Genomic DNA, 19,827 nt, shown 5'->3' on the forward strand with positions numbered 1-19,827 from the left:
AAGTTCAATGTCCTTTCTGTCTAATGGAAGCAAAAATGACAAAACTAAGTCTACAAAAAAACAGTTTGAGTGCCTCCAGTTTCATGACCTTATCAGAGGCCAAAAAAACTGCACAAAGGTTTGTAATGTTATTCAATTCAGTTTTATCTATATGTCAACAATTGATAACAGTGGGTGGGAAAAAAAACCTCCCTTTTGACAGGAAGAAACCTCCGACAGAACCAGAGTCAGGTGGGCGGCCATCTGCCTCGACCAGTTGGGGTGAAGGGGAGAGCGGAGAAAGAAAAGAACAGCATAGAGAGACAACAAACAATTAAATCGGGGAGGTGGGTGTCTCCAGTAACCTCAGATGGAAAAATGCAGCTCAGAGCCAGAGATACCTGCAGAAAGGTGCAGGACGAGAGAGGACAAAGAGGACAAAGCACAAACTAAGACACAAAGCTAATGATCGCAGTTGTGGCACATAAATGCATGGAGGGTAAAACAAATGGTAAATGGTCTGTACTTGTATTGCGCTTTATCACCTTTCGGTCGCAGTGCTTTAACATAGTTTTCCCATTCACACACTAATGAGACAGATCACCATGCAAGGTGCTGCCATCAGGAGCACATTCACACGCCGATGGTACACCATCGGGAGCAACTTAGGGTTCAGTGTCTTGCTCAAGGACACTTAGGCATGTGGACAGGAGGAGCTGGGGATTGAACCACCAACCTTCCAATTAGTGTTCAACCCACTCTACCATCTGAGCCACAGAGTAATCTCTGAAAGGTTGTCCTCATGTGCTCTTGCACGTATTAGATTTTCTTTCTGGGTGACATTCAGAGCACTGTGATAGAAGTTGCTGTCTTTAATGGAGCGTCCTGCGCTGGTGCTTACTCTGTGTCTGTGCTGTGTTTCCACTCAAATGAACGAGGGGCCTGCTTTTGTTTTCAGTGCTGTTGTGTGAATGAACGTGGCCATAAAGAAGGCATGCTTTCTAGATTATGATGCCATTTTCTTCTAACCTGTGTGTCTGAATGGGATCTATACATTCAGTTTATATAAGCACATGTCCAAGAATTTTTTTTTCCCCTCCTAACATGCTCATCGTTTGACTGTTAAGCATCCGAATCCGATCTTCCACATGTCCAAAGTTCAAAGATGCAAACCTAAATAATTTTATTTTTTTTTGACATCTCTGAAATGCAATAATTATACAATAATTTAATAAATACATGCATGTAGATGTTTAGTTTAATCTAGATATTGGCAGAGCAGAGATGGATAATTCCATATATTTCCATTACATGTTGTTTGATGGATTTGGAATCCATCTATCATCCACGTTCTCTCTCTTTCTGTACCCATGCTTTGTTGGGAACAGCTGGGAATGATGCAATTTTAGCTCAGAGCAGCACATGATGTCTGGCTTTTCTTTTCTCTATCAGCTCTATTTCTTTAGTCTCTTGTGTCTTTGTTTTTTATTGACTTTTAACGTCACAACACACACACACACACACACACACACACACACACACACACACACACACACACACACACACACACACACACACACACACACCGGAGATGAGCTGCTGTCCGGTAAGGTGCCCGTGCCTGTCGTACCTAATCCCCACCCGTGCACTGTTGTCAGGAAGGATCAGTCGTCACGGCGACTGTTGCCAGCATAGCACCAGAGATGTTATTGTTGTTGTTTTGGGTGATGACGTCACAGATGCACGCTGGAGGATTAATCTCTTTCTGCATGGAGATAAACACTGGCATACACGTGTTGAAGTACTCTCACATACACACACACACACACACACACACACACACACACACACACACACACACACACACACACTGTTTTGTCTGCACCTTGGCTCACACTGCAACTCAGGCATTTGAGAATAGGGGATTACTCAAAAGTTGCATTCAGTGGGATTTTTAGCACACACAGCAGAATGATGTACTTATTAACTAATGGCATTCTAAGAGACTTTGATACACCGCGTGCAGCAGCGGCTTTCTGTGCGTATTTGATTGGATGCTTTTATCATATAGGAGAGGCAGTATGTGATGTATACAAAATTAAACAGAAAAAAAAGGCACGACCAGCGGAGCATCAAGATCAAGAAAATAGCATCTGATCAGAGCTATTTTTGGCAAAATGTTGTTTTGGTTCTGAAAAGTAAGGCCAATGCAGAAGTGCTTTCAAATGTAACACCACCGAGGGCCACTAGGGGCCGGCTCCAGAAAGGCTGTGGCTCCAAAGACTTCTATTCAACTTCTCTTATGAAATACAAAGTCGATACATTTTTTCCACAAGTCATAATGGTGTCATTCACTGAAGTCACTCTTTCTTATTAGTTTTCAGGCAGTCCATCTGAAAACACCTCCATCATTACTTAGATATTAGGTCTCAAACAACAGTATGTTTGGGGGCATGCCTGTTTGATTGACAGGTCTGCGGTGTCGTCAGTTTCACCTCTCAGTGCTCCCCTGCTCGTCCAAATACGGTCCCTTCTGCCTCCACAATAGCAAGATGGCGATAGCTGAACTCGAGGCTTCAGAAAATCAGCTCACAAACTAATGGGTGATGTAACGGCTGGTTGCCGCTTCACTGAGAAAGATAAGGAAACTCCAGGGAAGTAATTGTCACGTGCAGCTTCAGTCAGGCCTGTGTTATCACCTCGGCTTCACACTAAACATTAACTCCTCTGTGCTGTGTCTGTGTTAACAATTAAATGAACAAACCTTTCCAACAGTGGCTCTCTAATTCACTGTTGTTGTTTGTTTTGAAGTTTGATTCCATCATCAGGAAACTGTTTGTATCATATCAGTTCTCTATAACGCTTAGCAAGCGTGAACAATTAATTTCCTCTGATAGGGAAAAAAAGTATACTGGATATATACAACCTGGCAGTATACGGTATTGTACATGGATGATGTGTAATTGAGCATCGTTCAGGATGTTATGAACTGTTGTGTATCCCTCCTGGAGGTAGATAACAACACTGCTGTGTAATCTCAAACCTGTTTGCACCTTAAACTGTTCACTTCTTTTTCCTCTTGCCTTTGAGCTGTCCAAGAAGGTCAAAGTTGTATTATAAAGAAACACACTGACTGACTTGGTCGGTCTTTGGATCTGTTTTTTTTCTTTCTTTTTCTCTCACTCTTTTCCATTTTATCTTTCTGAGAATCGACACATTACTGTGTTGAGGCTTGCACAACAATAGCTCCCAGTGTTATCGTAGCCAGTATGATGCACAGTGAAAGACAACAGGGAAGCAGCGTGAGGGGGGTGGGTGATCTGCCAGTATTCCCATTCACAGTGCAACAACCCTCCGGCCAAAACACAGAGAAGTGGTCCTGGAGCTCCGGCAGCTGCTCCACTGCCCGACTGTTGGGCTTGGGAGCCTGATGGATGAATAGATGGAGGGATGGATAGAAGAATTAAAGACCGAACACTGCAGGTTACAATGTGAGAGAGAATAGGTTGGAAAGGAAAATTATGCAGGGAGAGAATGAGGATGAAATATGATTGCATGCAACGTCATGAAAAAAAAAAGTCAAATGGGGAGGCAGAGTGCTGGAAGGCAGAAAGGAGAGAGGATTGGAGAAGAAAGAAAAGAACTGGAGATGGAGATGATTAGATTGAGTTTTCAACAGATCTCGACGTGCCACGACCATTTTTGAAAGGGAGTGCATTTGCAAAAGGCAACAACAACAAAAAAGGCGAACAAGCAAACACTCATCTGCGCTTTATCACAAGGTCATCTTTGTGGGCTGACGCCGCCGTGTTTTTCTTTGTGAAAAATCAAAGCGATTCGCACAGGAAGAGATAAGACCGATTCCATTTAGACTTTCAGTCACACTGAGGCTGATTGGATTTTACAAAAAAAAAAAAAAAAAAAGCTTGGCACCAAGAAAAAAATACAAGTTTTATCACCGTCACTGCATACCATGACTGTACACAAACACCCACTTTCACCCGAGGGTGACTTATAAGGCATGGTATGTCTTCAAGAACGTCCAGCCTCCAGTAATATCAGTGAAAACTATGTAACAACACGGCATGCGAGCTAGACCTACACACAGGAAATGAGAGATTCCAGGGGCTTTATTATGTTCTTCACCCTTGCCCCCAAAATGAGCCACAGAGGTTAGAAAAACACGCTGTCACCAGGACAAAAAATAGGCAGAGAATTTATGTTTCCAGGTATTGGTATTAGACGGCGGGTGCCGGGTTGGTGGGGCACTCCATAACAGAGTGATGATTGGCTGATGGAGGGGATGCTGGGACGGTCTCGACATTAATCAGCCGATTTGATCGATGGTCGTAGGAGAAAGCTGGGCTCCCTGACGTCGATTGGCAGAGCGGTTTATCATCGATGTTCAATCCTGTTATTCAATTGTGCATTCAAAGTAGCTGTCATTTCAGCAGCTGACAATGAAGGGAGATCAATTTTAGCTTGTTAGCAGCGGATGGTGCCGGCGTTGTTATGTGGCGCAATCTCTGGTGAGTCAGGGTACCGTAAGGAAAGAAAAATACCACAGAAGAAGAGAAAAAAAAGCAAAGGGAAAATCAGAGATGGTGGAGCAGGGTAGAGTACAAGAGAGGGAAAAGGAAGAGCAGTCGAGGAATAGAAGAGCATATGGTGTCCTTGCAGGTTTATTTTTAGATTGCTACTCCTACTGGGTGATGAGGAGGAAGCACTCTGGCTCTTCCACCCTGTTTTTCGTTTTATTGTTGTTCCTCACTTGTCATTCTTGCGCTCACTGTCCATTAAAGGGGAACTTTGCTCGTTTTCAACCAGCTTTGTATCATAACAGTGTGGGTAGTATATGCTAATGAACAATTTTTGACGTCCGTGTCCGCTGCCTGCATCCAGAGCTCCCCCGCGTTGTTCGCCATATGGCGGACTTTTGCCAACTCTAAGGCTGGAAGGTTGGAACTACAAATTGTACTAGCGATTTTATTTACGCCCATCCCCTGTGCCGGGGATAGCCAGGAAATCTCTGAGGCCAGTTTGTTTTGGATGAAGTAGATGAATCTATAGAAGAGGTGGCACAAGCGGGTGTAACGTTACACCAAAGCTTTGGGCCACAGGGACATATTTCAGGATCCTGAGAAAACAAGCAGTTTCCCCAACATTAGTTGCTCTGACTCACTATAGGAGTTGGAGAAATTGACTCCCGAGCAACCCCGTCCTCATTCATTATCCAAAATAGTCCTGTGGTCTGGTCAAGCCTGCCCAATAAGAGCAGCCTCAGAGTGGCATAGGAAGGCAACAGCCCCAGTGCATTCTAGTTGTTGTAGGTTTTCTACCTTATGACCAAAAAGGAATACTACAGCCCCTTTAGTTGATTGTCATTGGTCATATAGTGCCAATGTCTGAAACATTTGCAACTTTCTTCTGCATGAACAGCCCAGTTTTATGTAAAAACAGCAAAATACTCCTTTAAATTCAGCTGGTTTGGTTGGCATGAGGCTTAAAGCTGTTGAAATATTACGGTCTACAAAAAAACCCCAGAAAAAACAAGAACAGAAGGAAATTTCCTTTAGTTAATGAGGTAACCGTTTATCCTAAAATATGTAAAACAAACCCACTTGATTTGCTTGATTGACTTGCAGATATTTCCTTCTGGCTGTCTATTTTTTGTTGCAGACGGTAACACACTTAACGGCCAGCACTTCCCCATATTGAAGAGTAATTTCACACTTGTTGTTCAGACATTAAAATTATAGTGTCTGTTTTTCCAAATGTTGGAAAGAATGTCTCCGTATGATGTTTGGACAAAGTGCGAGCAAGTTAAGTCTGTCTGCTGTCAGACCGTGGTCACCCAGTCTGTACATCATCATGGTCTTTGTTAGATTTCTTATCAGATATATAATTTTTTTGTTTTTTTGTCAGTTAGTCTGCAGCTGCATATTATTCCAGTTTGTGTTTGGTTTTGTTGTTTCAGGTCATATATCTATGTTTTTCTTCAGTTGTAATGTGGTTGTATTTTCGGAGTCTCCTTTGTGTCTTGTGTCCGGCTCAGGTTTATGATGGCAGTAGTTGACTCTGGGATCCAAAAAAGTGCTTGATAATGTCTATGTAGACATTATCTACTGGTAGAGTCACCAGTTTTTGATGTGGGTCTACATCCACATCTACATCTACATCTAAATCTTCAGAATATTTACTTCCTGTCCTCAAAGTGAAGTGGGAGTTTTATCAACCCTTAAGTATCCAAACAAACTTGGATCTACTTAGATATTTGTTTGTTCCAGTAACTTTAATAACAAACAACACAGAGCATTATATTGTTTAATCGAATGAAAGTGGCTTTAACAGTCTATTTCCATTACGACTCTATCTAGTCTGAACGTTTTCTGTTGCTCAGCAGTGCGCTGTTAAGTGGATTACTTGGCAACACTAACTTTGTGCTGAGAACAGACAACGCTCTGAAATTCTTTGTTTGCCCATAATTGCCAATATCGGGAAACACTTTTAAGTGGAATTTGGATTAGAATCTGATGACATAAAACAAGTCTTTAGACTTTATTTAAGTTTTCTGTAAAATGTTTGTGTAAGATTCCCCACCATATATGATTTTAAATCATGTCCCTTTAACCTGGATCTCCTTACAAAGCAAGTTGAAAAAGCTGGAAAAGTCCAGTCCCTATTAAAGTACTTTTTTAGCGAATAAGAAGCGTATTATCTGCATAAAGGAGGATTTAATTTTTTTTTAATTTAGTGACATATTTGTAATAGTTTTTCAAATGTAACAGAAATATTGATGAAGATATTAACGAGGATAAAAACTGACATCTAATCTTGTTTTCAAGGCGTCTCTAAATTCTTCAATTAAAGGAAAATCCAGAAAAGTTAAATACTTCTTTCAAGGTTGTCTAAGTCAGAAAACCTCCTTAATCATTCGGCAGTTTCCATAAAGATGTTTAATCTTTCCTATGCCCTCCAGTCTCTATCTTTGTCCTTCCATCTCCCCTGCTCTGCTGCTGTCTCTCTCTATCTCCCAGACAAAATAAATGGGGAGATCCAGATGCTTTTTCTTACCACAGGAGTAGATCTTTATCTTTTGCTGGAAACGTGTATGTGCGAGTCCCAAGGACGTCCAGCGTGGCTGCATTTGGGCAGGCAGTGGGAACAGTATTGATGGCTGGGTTACTGTAAGTAGAATAGTTTGTGGGAGGACACAGGCGGTAAAATGGCACACAGATCTCTACACACACACACACACACACACACACACACACACACACACACACACACACACACACACACACACTGGCACACACCCACATCAATTTCAAGGGTGTTGGAAGAACTCACTCCGTTGTCGGCAGTTTATCTGAAGGATGCTGCATGACAGTTGACATTACATGATGCAACGCTGCGATATGATACAGTGAAATATAACAGATGAGTATCTGATGCTACACAACCCAGTCGAGGAACATGATGAATATACTTGATGCAATAATATATAGTAGAACATAAACATATACAACAATGTGCAATGTATATCTGTGACATATTAGGTAATACATCCAGCTCAATGCGTTCGAGGAGTAACAGTGAGTGGTTGGTACACTTTCCTTTTTGCCCAGGGTTTTGTCTCTCAGGAAACATACAGGCTGTCACAACAGTGGCTGGGAAAGAGTTTTGGGGCTGTATGTATCCTAACAGGAGAAGCTGCAGATACTGTTCAGGGATGAAAAAAAAGGTCCTCTCTGCATCTTATTTTAATATAAAAATTAAATCAGTGTAAAATAAAATACAGTTGATATCAATTAAAAGGCAGCACAGGACTATTTTTTGAAGATACAAATAACTACCAATGAAACTTAATGTGGTTTTATGTCGAGAAAACAGAAAATATCTGGTGTTTTTGTTCTAGATTTATATAATTGTGTTTGAGTACAGGAAATAACATTCACATAGTTTAGACCTCTGTTTTCAATGTTTCCAGCTTATCTCTGAATCCAAACTCAGTTCATTAGAGACATCAGTGTTATTAGAGACCATTACTGAAAGGACTAGTCCCCTGTATCTGTCAGAAAATCTGATCAATTAGAGTACAGAAAAGGAAACTATGAAAGCTGCTTTATGGTACTTCCTGTTGGCAGGAGGATCAATAATAGTGTAGCCTTTACCTGTGTCAGAAAATCAGATTTTTTTGTTTTATAACAAATGAATAGAGACATATGGTTTATAGTACGACTGGCACTGTAGGCAAAAACGCCACTAACAGGAGGAGGTGAGATGCTGGAATCAACATTGTTTTCATGGCAGCAGGACACCGAATTTACGAGAAATATGGTCTTAAATTTGTGTTAATATAAGGTGTGATAATTGCACAGGTGTTACATAGTTTCTTGTTCTAGTTTCTTTATCGTGTGTTTGCTCGTGCTTGGATTTGGCTAGAGCATCTTTAATACCTTGTTTATCATGTGTGAATGTATCTTTGGTGGTTACATAATCACATTTCCAACTACGACGACCAGTTTGTAGCTTCCACACTCTCCCAAAGGAAAATGAAAGGAAGAAAGAGAAAGCAGAGATATCACCATGCCTTCCTGCCCACCAGGCTGCCACTAGAAATAGACGGCTGCCTACTGACAGCAGCATCAACTTCCACGTGGGCGGCAGTACTCTCTTCCGCCCCCACACACGAATACGCTCACACACACACTTACACTCTCAGAGGCACACAAATCGCGCACCTGGGGAGGCAGCCCCCCCCCCCCACACACACACACACACACACACACACCACCACCAGTCAGTCAGATGCTGTCATAAACTCTTACCCATAATCCTTAGCAAACAAAAAGTGTAAACAACCCTGCCTGTGGTGCGTCTCCTTCTGAGAACACACAAAACACTCGAAACACAGGAATATCACTTGTGTTGGTTCTGGTGTGTTATCGACATTTTTTATATTTTAAAGATGGAAGTAGCAATGTTATCCTCAGTTACACATTTCAACTTCAACTTCAACTTTAATGTCAATCCAACATATGACATACAGACAGATTGAGAAATCGTTTCTCACAGTCCCACGGACGAAACAAGAAAAGTATAAATATGTAACAACAAAAAACAATAAAACGGACAACAACCGCAGTGACGCTTAACTGCAGTATAAAGTACAACGTAGTGCAATTAAGGGTCCATAGTGCAAAAGTTCAGACTTTATGAGGCTGTGGTACCTCGTCCCAGAAGGCAGGAGGCTGAAGAGGCTGCGTGAGGGATGTGGAGTCTCCTTGATGCTTTGTGGGTAAGGCGGGTGTTGTAGATGTCCAGGATGGGAGGGGAGTAGATTCTTGAGGTGGATTTGGGACATCAAGGTGCTCACACTGCAGTGAAATCTCAACCTTTGTTAGTGTTTAGATCATTAAAGAAAAGTGTGTTTACTCCAAACCCAGACAGCCTCTCCCTACATTAAGACCTCAGGCTGGACGCTCTGAAACACATCAACAAAAGCAGAAACTGTCTGTAAATATCTTGATTTGTAGCTCTGCATTCTGGGAGGAAGTCACACCTTAAAATGCTTCTGTTGATGCCGTCATGAAAAGAGGACGAGTTCTGGCAACAGTCTCAAAGCAGCAAACATTTTCTGTTACTCTACAAAAAGATGGAAAAGTAGAATGCTGAATTTTGCAGATGAAACATTTGAAATATTAGTTGAAGTTGAAGGAGTTGGAACGGCAGTGAAAAATAGAAGCGTCCAATTGAACTAAGAGTGCTGAAAGGAGTTGAAGTGTTCGAGGGATTGAGTTCAACTGACAGTGACGGTGGAAGTGTTTAAAGGAATGAGTACCATTTAAAGACAACACAAATAAGAGTTTGTGCTGAATTTTGAAGATGTAAAACTTCTTTCTTTTCACGTCAATAATCAACAAATGAGTGTCAATATTTTTTTCATACAACTGTCAACACACACAGCTGTTTGTCGAACTAACCAGAGAACCTTTATGACCAATGGAGGGACATTAGTGATACAAACAGGGCATTTCTGAAGTTTATTAGGTCTGTTTAATATTTTTCTAGCACTTTGGCTTTTGGAGCTTCCCTTAAAACTCTGTCACCATTATATGTGTCGTACAAGGTGAGATCAGAGTTTTCTCCAGTGTTTATACGGTAAAATAACAGTACGGTTTGCTGTATGCAGTGAATAGGGTACTCCCAAAGTGTATGCAAACGCACACATGCACGCACCATCGCTTCACTTACCATAGCCAATGCATTATTAATGATTAATGATCTTGACGAAACTGTACACACATCCGCGTCTCGCTCGCAGGTGCTGCACAGAGATAAACATGACACGAATAAAAGCTGTCCTCTCCTTGGCAGCACTTTTTTTTCCCCTCTCCTTTCTGCTAGTTTATTTACCTCGAGTCCACGAGAACAGCCAATATTTGGATCCCTGGCATCGTTTCCACACACCGAATTTCAGTCTGTAGCCGTCTCTGTAAATAAATAATTACTCCAGTGTACATATGTTGCTCTCATCAGCCGGGGTTTTGTTCTCTGACAAGCTTGTGCGAATTAAGTGTAATAGATTCAGCAGCACAAGTGTAGCTCGACCAGTGTCAGCAGCCCAGAGAAAGGGAGAGGGAGAGGGAGAGAGAGGAGGGACGAGAGCAAGTTGAACAATGTAAATGGATGGTGCTGTAATACTATAGGGTTGGGGCTTTGATTAACACAGGCGATAACAGCACTGACAGTGAGGTTAACCGACGTTTGCACTCGTCTTTGGGGTGTTTTTCAATTATGAAAGCATTTTTACTAACACATTCTGGTCAGAAACAGTCGATGAATTTCATAAATTAGCTGTGTTAGAAATCTGAGGGAATACAGCAACACTGATGACATTAAGAGGCTCCACTGAGTCTTTTTTTTTTACTTACATTACAGGTATATATTTTGTATCTATTAATATTCCATTGTTGTTTAATTTGAACTAATCATGTAAATAATGACAAGTGTTTTACAACAGTTGGAACAGTATTACTGATGTCTTTTTCAAAGCATCAGAAAACATCCAAATTCATAGCAGGACTATCTAACTTTTACATTCAAATGCAAAGATTAATTCCATTCAGTTTCATGACAAAATGTATTTAAGATATTCAAATCCTTACAATATTATAGAGAAGAACACAACAATTCAACAATTCCAATATGAGCGGCAGCTTGAAAGAAAAAAAACTATATTTTAACAGAAAGAGAAACCTCCAACAGAACTGGGCTCAAAGGTATGAAGTCATCTGCCTCGACTGGTTGGGTGAGGGGAGAGCAGAGAGAAAAGAACAGCATTGACATACAAGCGATGATAAACTGTTGGTAAAGCGAGTAATCGCAGACCACAAAAGCACAAAACACAAGTAAGACAATAAAGAAACCTACAGGAGAGAGAAGGCGTAAAGTTAATGAGACTCTACGGTGGCCTATGAAAGCATGGAGAGTGAAAGAGAGCGGAGAGGAACTCAGTGCATCTGCGAGGGTCTTCCAGCAGCTGCAGCCTACAGCAGCATAACCAAGGGATGGCTCAAAGTCACGATAAGCTTTAAGTCATAAAGGAAAGTTTTAACTCTAATCGCAACAGTGGAGAGGGTAACTGCCTCCTGAACCCAAACTGGGAAGCAGAGAGCCAAAGGCTCTGCTTCCCATTTTACTGTTTCATCTGCATTTTAAACACAAGTTGTGCCGACGACAAATGATAATTTCACGTCCAGAAGTCCCACATCTGAAAACCTTGGTGTTTCTACTCGTAGTGCTGTAAGTCAGTTTGGTGCATTTCACCGAATGGCCCTCTGCGTGTTTCTGCTTTGTCCTGTGAGGATATGTTGGAAGCAGAGAGAGTGTGAAGGCGAAGCGAGCAGAATGCAGCCATTGTACATTGGCTTCATTCCTCACAATGGTCACTCTGTCAAATCAGGCACATAGCTCCAGTTTGACAGCCAGCAGAGCTGCGTGTGCCCGGGGCCCTCTGAGCCAGGCACCGAACCACTGGGCTGAGATCCTCTGGCAGCTTGTCAGCGCAGCATAGCACTCCTGGACAGCCAGCACTCTCATTGACTCACACTCTGTTTCACCGTCTCTGCTGCCTCTCCAGACTCTGCGTTTCCCTCTCACTTCACATATCTCCAGCTTCCTTCAGGGTCAAGGTTGTTCTGATTTCTGATGACGTGCCGCCTCAGACAAACAACATCCAGTGTCAGTATCTGGAACTTCAACCCAGCTAGTGGATTACAGCTGATTTCTTTCCTTTTCCTTTTCTCCGCTGTCAGGGACAGTAACGTGCAGTATTGTTAGCGCCTCACTTTGCGTGTAGCTTTTCAAGCCAATTTTTGGGTCGATGCTCGTCGAGCACTTTTCATTTGTTTCAACTGTTTTGGATCAGTTCTTGTCAGGTCACCCACTTTTTCTGTTTAATGTTACTCAGGTTCTGCCCGAGCAGTACTTTGATTTTTATGACCGCTACGTAGTAATAAGATGGTTTCCTCTCACAGATCCATAAACCTTTTGTGCAGTATGGAGGCTCGTCAGACAGTACACCCGACTGTATATCAACCAAGAGTGCATGAACACCAGTGGTGTGGTTGAGCTAAAAGTAGCTTATCAATAGAGAATAGGGAACACTTTAGCTTAAATAAAAGGTTAAAATGCCCATGTGGTCGTAGTATTAATGAAATCCAACCAACCCAACTGTTGACAGTTTGATTGAATGAAAATATACACACATAATTCATTGCCTAGTTTAGGCATTAAAGGTTCCCCTGCAGTCTCATTAAGACATTTCAAATTTCTGTTTTGAATAATTAATTTTTTTTGACAAAAAAAGTTAATTTAAGTCCTTTTCGTCTTCTAATTGAAAAAAAATGTAGAACCTTTGAATTTGAAAATAGTGTTTCTTTTAAAAGTTTAATTGATCAAAACAAGATCTGTCCTCCATCACCATAAAGTCTGTTTCTCATTGGGCATTTGCTTGAAGCATTCATATCACACTTCCTTAAGTATCTTATTGGACTTGGATTGACTTGAGAAACATTTGTGATGTCAGAAATTATGCTTGTGCATACATGTCTTAAAGAGGAAGGAGGGGCTTTACGTCCTTCTGGCATTATACATTATATATCAGAAACACGGTGTGCTACGAAACAACTAAAAACATTTTTGAGATTGTGATTAACGGCTTTTTGCATTTACTTTTCTATGCTGTGTTAGTTTTTCCAAGACAAAAACATCGTGTCTGCCACTCAGTCGTGGGAGCTGAACAATGAGGAACATGTGAGGTGCTCTGGGACAAAGGGAGGGCTTATGCTCATGCTCATGCTCATGCTCATGCTCATGCTCATGCTCATGCTCGTGCTTATGCTTATGCTTATGCTCGGACGGCACAACAACAGGGCCAACTGTATTTTCCATAGAAAGAGCGGAGGAGTTAGGAGCTGTTCATCTCTGCTGGGCGCCTTCTTCGCTACAATCGGAGGAGTGAGACGAGTAGTTGCTTTGTTTGAGGGCTTTCAGCAGGTCAACATGTTGATATGGTGTTAATGTCACAGGGGATGTTGTGTTTTCAACAACTCGGTCCCTCGGTAGCCGTTGTCTACACTGGACCAAAAAAAAAAGACGAGAGTGATAATTAACATTTGAGCGCTGAGGGAGGGAAATCTTGTGCGGGGGGACAAAGACCAAGAAACGGAGAAGTGGGCTTCCTGCTGGTCACCCGTGCTCGTAGATTACGTCAGAGGTTACGTGTCGAGTGAATCGCGGGTGCTTAGTTAAGAAGTAAGGAGGCAGAGGAGGGTTACAGGCCCCCGGAGGCATCCGCTGACAACCTGAGCTATTACTGCAATTCACCAGCGCTGACCGGGGCCCCACTGCATCTGATTTGTGGGCCGGTGTGTGTTTATCTGTGTGTGTTTATGTTTAAAACCGATATTCCCGTGTCATGCGCGCCTGAAGGCGGCGGCAGCAGCATGCGCAGGGAGCCGGTAAATTATGGAGAAAGAGAAGGTAGCGGTTTCTGCTTTCTAATCACAACCTCTGTTTACTTTACTGCAACCCCCGTGGGGAAAGACAGAGGGAGGCACATCTGATCATAAATCTCCAGTGACTCTCCTCTTCCACCTCTTCTTCCACTCCGTCTTCTCTGTTTTATGTTCTGCCCTTTTTGTGTTTTCTTCTTCTCGGCTACACTATCTCATTAGCGGCAACCTTGACCTATCCTGAGCGCAGTGTCGGCAAGACTCCTGCTGCTGCGGGCTGCCACTGTGATCATTGCCCACTTAACAAAAAAAAAAAAAAGAAACTGCTAAATAATTTAACAGAAGTGGAGATTTTGTTACTTCAAATGTAGCTTTCATTCTTTAAATAGAAGCTCGAGACGATTTATTTTTAACAAAATTCTCGCTCTAAGCAGCAAATGGCAGACAAGAGAATGATGAATCACCGTATGATAAAAATACAGCAAAGAAAAGTTGTTGGCCTCGGTGGGTTATCACACAAGAGCTTTCTAATGTATTTAATTTCCTGGCGTTGTTTTCTTCAACTGTATCCTCTTCATTATTTTGTGTTTGAGGCTGAGATACAGTCGCTGAAAGGAGGGTGACGTTATAAATGCCAAGGTCAAAGGTCAGAGTTGTATAATTCATCATCTCCATCTGTGAATGCACGAACTCTGCAACAAGATAACGAACACTCCCGAGACTTATCGTTATTTTACTCGCCTCAGGTTTTCCCCTTTTCTTTATCATCCATTTTTTTTTCTTTTTTCCCCACTTTCCCTCGCAGCTATCACTCCGAACGCCCTCTCTCCTCAGTTTACCTCACCTTTTTTTTTTTTTTTTTATCTCTCTATTTATTTACTCTTTCGAATCTTTGTCTCCCACTCATCTGTTCCTCCATCCCGTCATTTTTTCCTCTCGCCTTCATCTCGTTTATTTTCTCCTCTTGTGCTCTTTTGTCTCTCACATCTTCCTCCGTCTGCCTTCTACCTCACCCATCTCCTTCCACACTTCCCCTGCGTGCAGGCTCCGTATACCTTCCAGTTGATAATTAGCCCAGGCAGCGCGAACTGCCTCGGCTTTTGTTTGTGGCCCCCGGGGGCCGACAGGACTTCCCCGTCCGCCGCGGCGTGGCTTACATAAGTGACCGAAACAAAGTGACAACGCTGACCTCGGATGGACCCCGGAGGCAGACAGGGCTGACTCAAGATTGAGGGATGGAGGGAGACGGAGATGGAAAAAGACAGACAGTCCTTTACTTACGCGGAGCAGCTGATGTTGGTGGAACATCTGGAGGATCAGAGCTTCATGTCTCTCTGTTTCTCTGTGAATGAAACACCTTGGCATTAGACATTTTTACAGCATAATTGGACCAGTGTGGTTATAACTGCAGTACTTGTTACCGCTTCAAAGTAATAGTAGGTGCTTGATCATATTGGCTTTAAGAACTAGTACTGTATGAGAAAGGGCAAAATGTATTAAATGTACGCAGGTTTGCATATTATTTAATGAGCTGTCCCTGAGAAACATTTGGCGATCATTTTCTACAGTTTTAAATCTATATAATGCATTTGGAGACACTTCTCATTTACACTGTAGAAAATGAGACTTATTATGAGATATACAGTCCACTGAAGTGTATGGAGCTCCATTCCTCTCAGCCAATGCGTCAACACCTCACGGAAAATCCTGCCACATCGTTGGAAAGGCCAAAGCCTCACCATTCAAACCATGTGAGCCATTTTAAAATGCCCAAACTACAGCAACGGTAGTTTGTTACTTTGTAAGAAGAGTGCACACACAGCAATTTTAAACAGGCGTGTGCTGCACACACTTCCATCGAAGCAAGCAAGCAGTTTTATTTATATCGCACATTTTCTACACAAAAAACAGTGCAAAGTGATAAAGTTGATTGTTTTTTGTTTAAAAAAAATATATAATTTAAAAGGGTGGGGGGTTGAAGGGCGAAGGTCAGTGAGTTGTGATATGATTATAGATGCTAAATGATGCCTCACCTCAGTGAACTCACAAATCATACACATTTTCTTCTTAATCAGAGCAAAATCTACCGGCTACATTATTTGTGTGTAATAACTGTGCTGGTTACGGGAGCAAAGTTAATTTAAAACGAATCTTTTGTTGTCTAAAACTTGATTGGGCCACTTTCCCTCTTGTGGCGTCACAGGAAACAGTCTGAAGAGGGATCTTCAGCAGCCGAGCCGCGTCACTCCGTTTCCTCCTCAAGTGATTCCTAAATCACTGAGCCTTATCTCTCCTTTTTATCTCCTTTTTTTTTCTCCTCTAACTCTTTATTTGCTATAAACCACATCTCCAGACACTTGTTCAATATTACGAGCTTGCATAAATTTCGCCTGAATTCCTGCACTTCTCCAACTTTTACAACCCGTCTATTTTCATTGGAAGACTTTCGCTGAAACACGAAGCCTTCCTTAGCAAAACCTGTGGATATTAATCCAATCCAGCGCAGTGGAGGACTGTACATCAAGCTTATAAAGACCCACTGACATTTATACAGTCAAATATCATTCACCAGGTCCCAATTAAGCCGTTTCTCTGTGGTGGCCCCGGCCAGTAAATTCTTAAGTATCGCACTGTACCTGCTACGAAGTGATCTGATTCACCGCCTCTATCTGCTGATGCGTTATTCATGTGACAGATTTGCAGCAGATAAGTGCCTCAATTTAGCAGGAATTCCAATGAATAAGTGATGTTCTTTTTCCATTCCTGTCGAGTCTCGGGGTGATGGTGAAAAGAGAGGAAGGTGGTAGTGAAGGAAGATGGCAGAAACAAAAAATTGTAAACCCTATTTTGTGCTTTTTGACCAGCAGAAATCTAAAGCTGTATTTGCTAGTATTGCGTCATTATTTTTTTTCAATGCAAAAAACAGAAACCATAACTTTTTTATTTATGACGGGGAGGAGAAAGCTCTCCTTTGAAGTTCAAGAATAACATTGAAGCCTAAGATGTCTCATTGGAATCAGGTTAATAGTTTTCCACGAGCAGCCTGTGTACTGTTATAAATAATAAAAGACGTTGCAGTCTAACCCTAATTGTATGATGATGAGATTTTTTATGGGTCGGATTCGACATCTTGGCGAAACATCAGAGGGGAAGTTGAGGAGGAGCGGTTTTTATTTTTGTTTCAGTTGCCAGTGACGTAAATTGAGGAATGTGAATAGGACACAGAGAGGCGGTTTTAAATCCCAAATATCTCCATCTAATACAGTTGGGATTGGGTCGGGGCTCGGCTGTCGGCCACAGAGGGTTTCTGAGTCAAAAGGTCAGCCCAGTGTAGTCATCGGCTTACCACGGCTCGAGACTAATTACAGAGAGCAGGGCTTTCCGTGCTCTGTAAAGCCGTGTGTGTGTATATGTATGTGTACATGTGTGATATGTATCACTGCTACATAATCCACTCAATTATGTGCATGGACGGTGGATCATCTGTCCTCACACACACACACATCCATACATGTTTGGATGCATATAAATGACAGGAAAAGCAGTTTTATTGTCTATCCATGAACTTACACAGAACTCTATGCTGCTGTTTATTCAAATCAGACAGTGCCAAACTTGGCTTCACTTGGAGGGAACTACTCTGGCACTGCCAGCCAGAACAGGTGCAACCGGAAAAGCCGCGAGGTGACAAAAAATAACCCGAGGCCCACCAAGATTTTTATTCATCTTTACTTTTTTTGTGAGACATAAAATGCTACAAACACATTTACTGCCAGCAGCACTGACAGATCTGCTCTCTCGTCCTCCTCCCCTCTCTGTGTTTCTAGGTAACGACTTGTTCCTGGTAGCTGTCCATGAACTCGGCCACGCGCTGGGCCTCGAACACTCCAACGACCCCACGGCCATCATGGCTCCTTTTTACCAGTACATGGACACGGACAACTTTAAACTGCCCATGGATGACCTGCTGGGCATCCAGAAGATTTATGGTAAGGCCTCCTGGCGTCATTTAAATGCACAAAGTAGCTATCAGCCCAGTGCCTCAGTAACCTGACGAGAACTGACACACCAGACAGTCACACAGTAAACAATATCTGCCCGTAACTGTGAAATCTGCGCTTGAAGCTTTCACTGAAAATCTTGATGACACTGTGACTCCAAGGGTTATGTGTCAAACCACAGCTAATATCCCAGAAAGTCGAACAACATACAAACATCGACAGCGGTGCTGTTCCAAATGGCGTCCCTGTGCACTGACACTCACTATTTTGAGTGCATAAGTGCGTTCACACTGTCGAGTACAGAAACATGCAGTGTGCTAGAAGTGCCAGGATGATGCACTCAAAACAGTCCAAAAAAGAATTGTGAAACGCAACACAACCCAAGTATGCCATTTGGAACACAGTATTCAAGAGACAGACTTGGACCATCATTTCCTGTCACATGACTGTCTGTAAACTCATCGGGGAGCAGTGGAGGAGCTCAAGAAAACGTAGATGGTCCAACACAGCTAATGAGCTTCAGCAGCTTCCTCCAGTTTGGCGTTCAGCCCCCTTAAAAGTCAGCACTTTTGAGACCTCTTCTTATTGCTCAGCATTGAAAAGATTTGCGTGAATTTACTGTACTAGACTCCTACGAGAAGATATTAATCCCAGTTATTCATCTGAAATGAAATGTGAAATAGAGACTTGAAGTCATGACTTCAAGTCCCGGCTCGCCTCCGTTTCACGACAGCTTCAGTAACTCAGAGCAATCTCTCATTTAGTATTTCCTTCATCTGTCTTTCTGATAAAGTGAAGCGTGTGGTGTTACTGTCCATATTCAAAGACAAATCACCGTCCGCTGCAGCCGTGGCATAATTGCCTTCTAATCTATGAAGTCCAACAACTTCCACAGCGGTCGCTCGTCTCGTGTCCTGCTGTCATTACACACGTTTCAGAGCCAGCGAGTCCCTCGACTCGTTCGTCAAGGGCTTGTGGGAAGCCGTGTTTGTTAAAGCCAGCAAAACACATGAATATTTGACACCATCGACCATGTGAAGCTTTCATTGGAAGTTTTAAAAGCTGGTGTGTCTTAAATCAGCCATCACAACTGTGTTTCTCACAGCTTGAATCGATAGTTTCTGAGTTATTCAAAGACATTTACAGCACAGAATCACTTTGATAACAGATTAGAGAAAAAGATGTAAGACTTCAAATTATTTCAAATCATACACTTTCATGATGAGCACACATTCCTCATTGACACACATTTTGAGTTGACAGACATTGATTGCGGAGTGCTTTGTCTGCTCATAAAGCTGATATAACTCTGGGGCGGAAGTGTGAAATTCAATTTGACGGTGAAGGATTTATGTAAGCACCAGCATAGTTTTCATTTTTCCCACTCAAGAGTTGAATTAGTGGAGCAGTGTGGCAAAATCTGTGTTTCTCACTGAGACCCCAGTCACGACATTTGTATTTTTTGATGTGTTGTTCCAATGAGGTGGGTTTGATATTCAGATGTGTTATCTGGATGTCGATGTCATCGTCTCAACATCAGTTTGACATCGAAGTCAGGAAACAAGTCGATGGTGAGTGACAGTATTGTCCCTTACAGCTGTCGACTCTGTAAACCGGTCACACTCTGCTGAGATGACTCTCGTCTGTCACATGAATGGCTGCATGCACACACACGTGCACACACACACGTGCGCGCACACACACACACACACACACACACACACACACACACACACACACACACACACACACACACACACACAAAAGAACCTGCCATCTGCTTACATGGTCAGGGCACATCCCTCTGGGAGTGACAGACCTGGGCA

The 19,827-nt window shown here is 42.4% G+C and overlaps 1 protein-coding gene across 2 annotated transcripts in view; it reads left to right on the plus strand.

Annotated features, from left to right (window-relative positions):
* LOC138199375 (matrix metalloproteinase-16-like) overlaps nt 1–19,827 on the plus strand; it is a 75,849-nt gene that overhangs the window by 32,056 nt on the left and 23,966 nt on the right. For both annotated transcript variants that reach the window (XM_069151425.1, XM_069151426.1), the window contains one exon: nt 17,828–17,989. In XM_069151425.1, the coding sequence (XP_069007526.1) occupies nt 17,828–17,989 (162 nt within the window). The remainder of the gene's footprint in view (nt 1–17,827; nt 17,990–19,827) is intronic.

This window comes from Embiotoca jacksoni, unplaced genomic scaffold (assembly GCF_022577435.1).
Source record: "Embiotoca jacksoni isolate LCO1_2020_lvr unplaced genomic scaffold, fEmbJac1.0.p SCAF_17, whole genome shotgun sequence".
Lineage (NCBI taxonomy): Eukaryota > Metazoa > Chordata > Actinopteri > Embiotocidae > Embiotoca > Embiotoca jacksoni.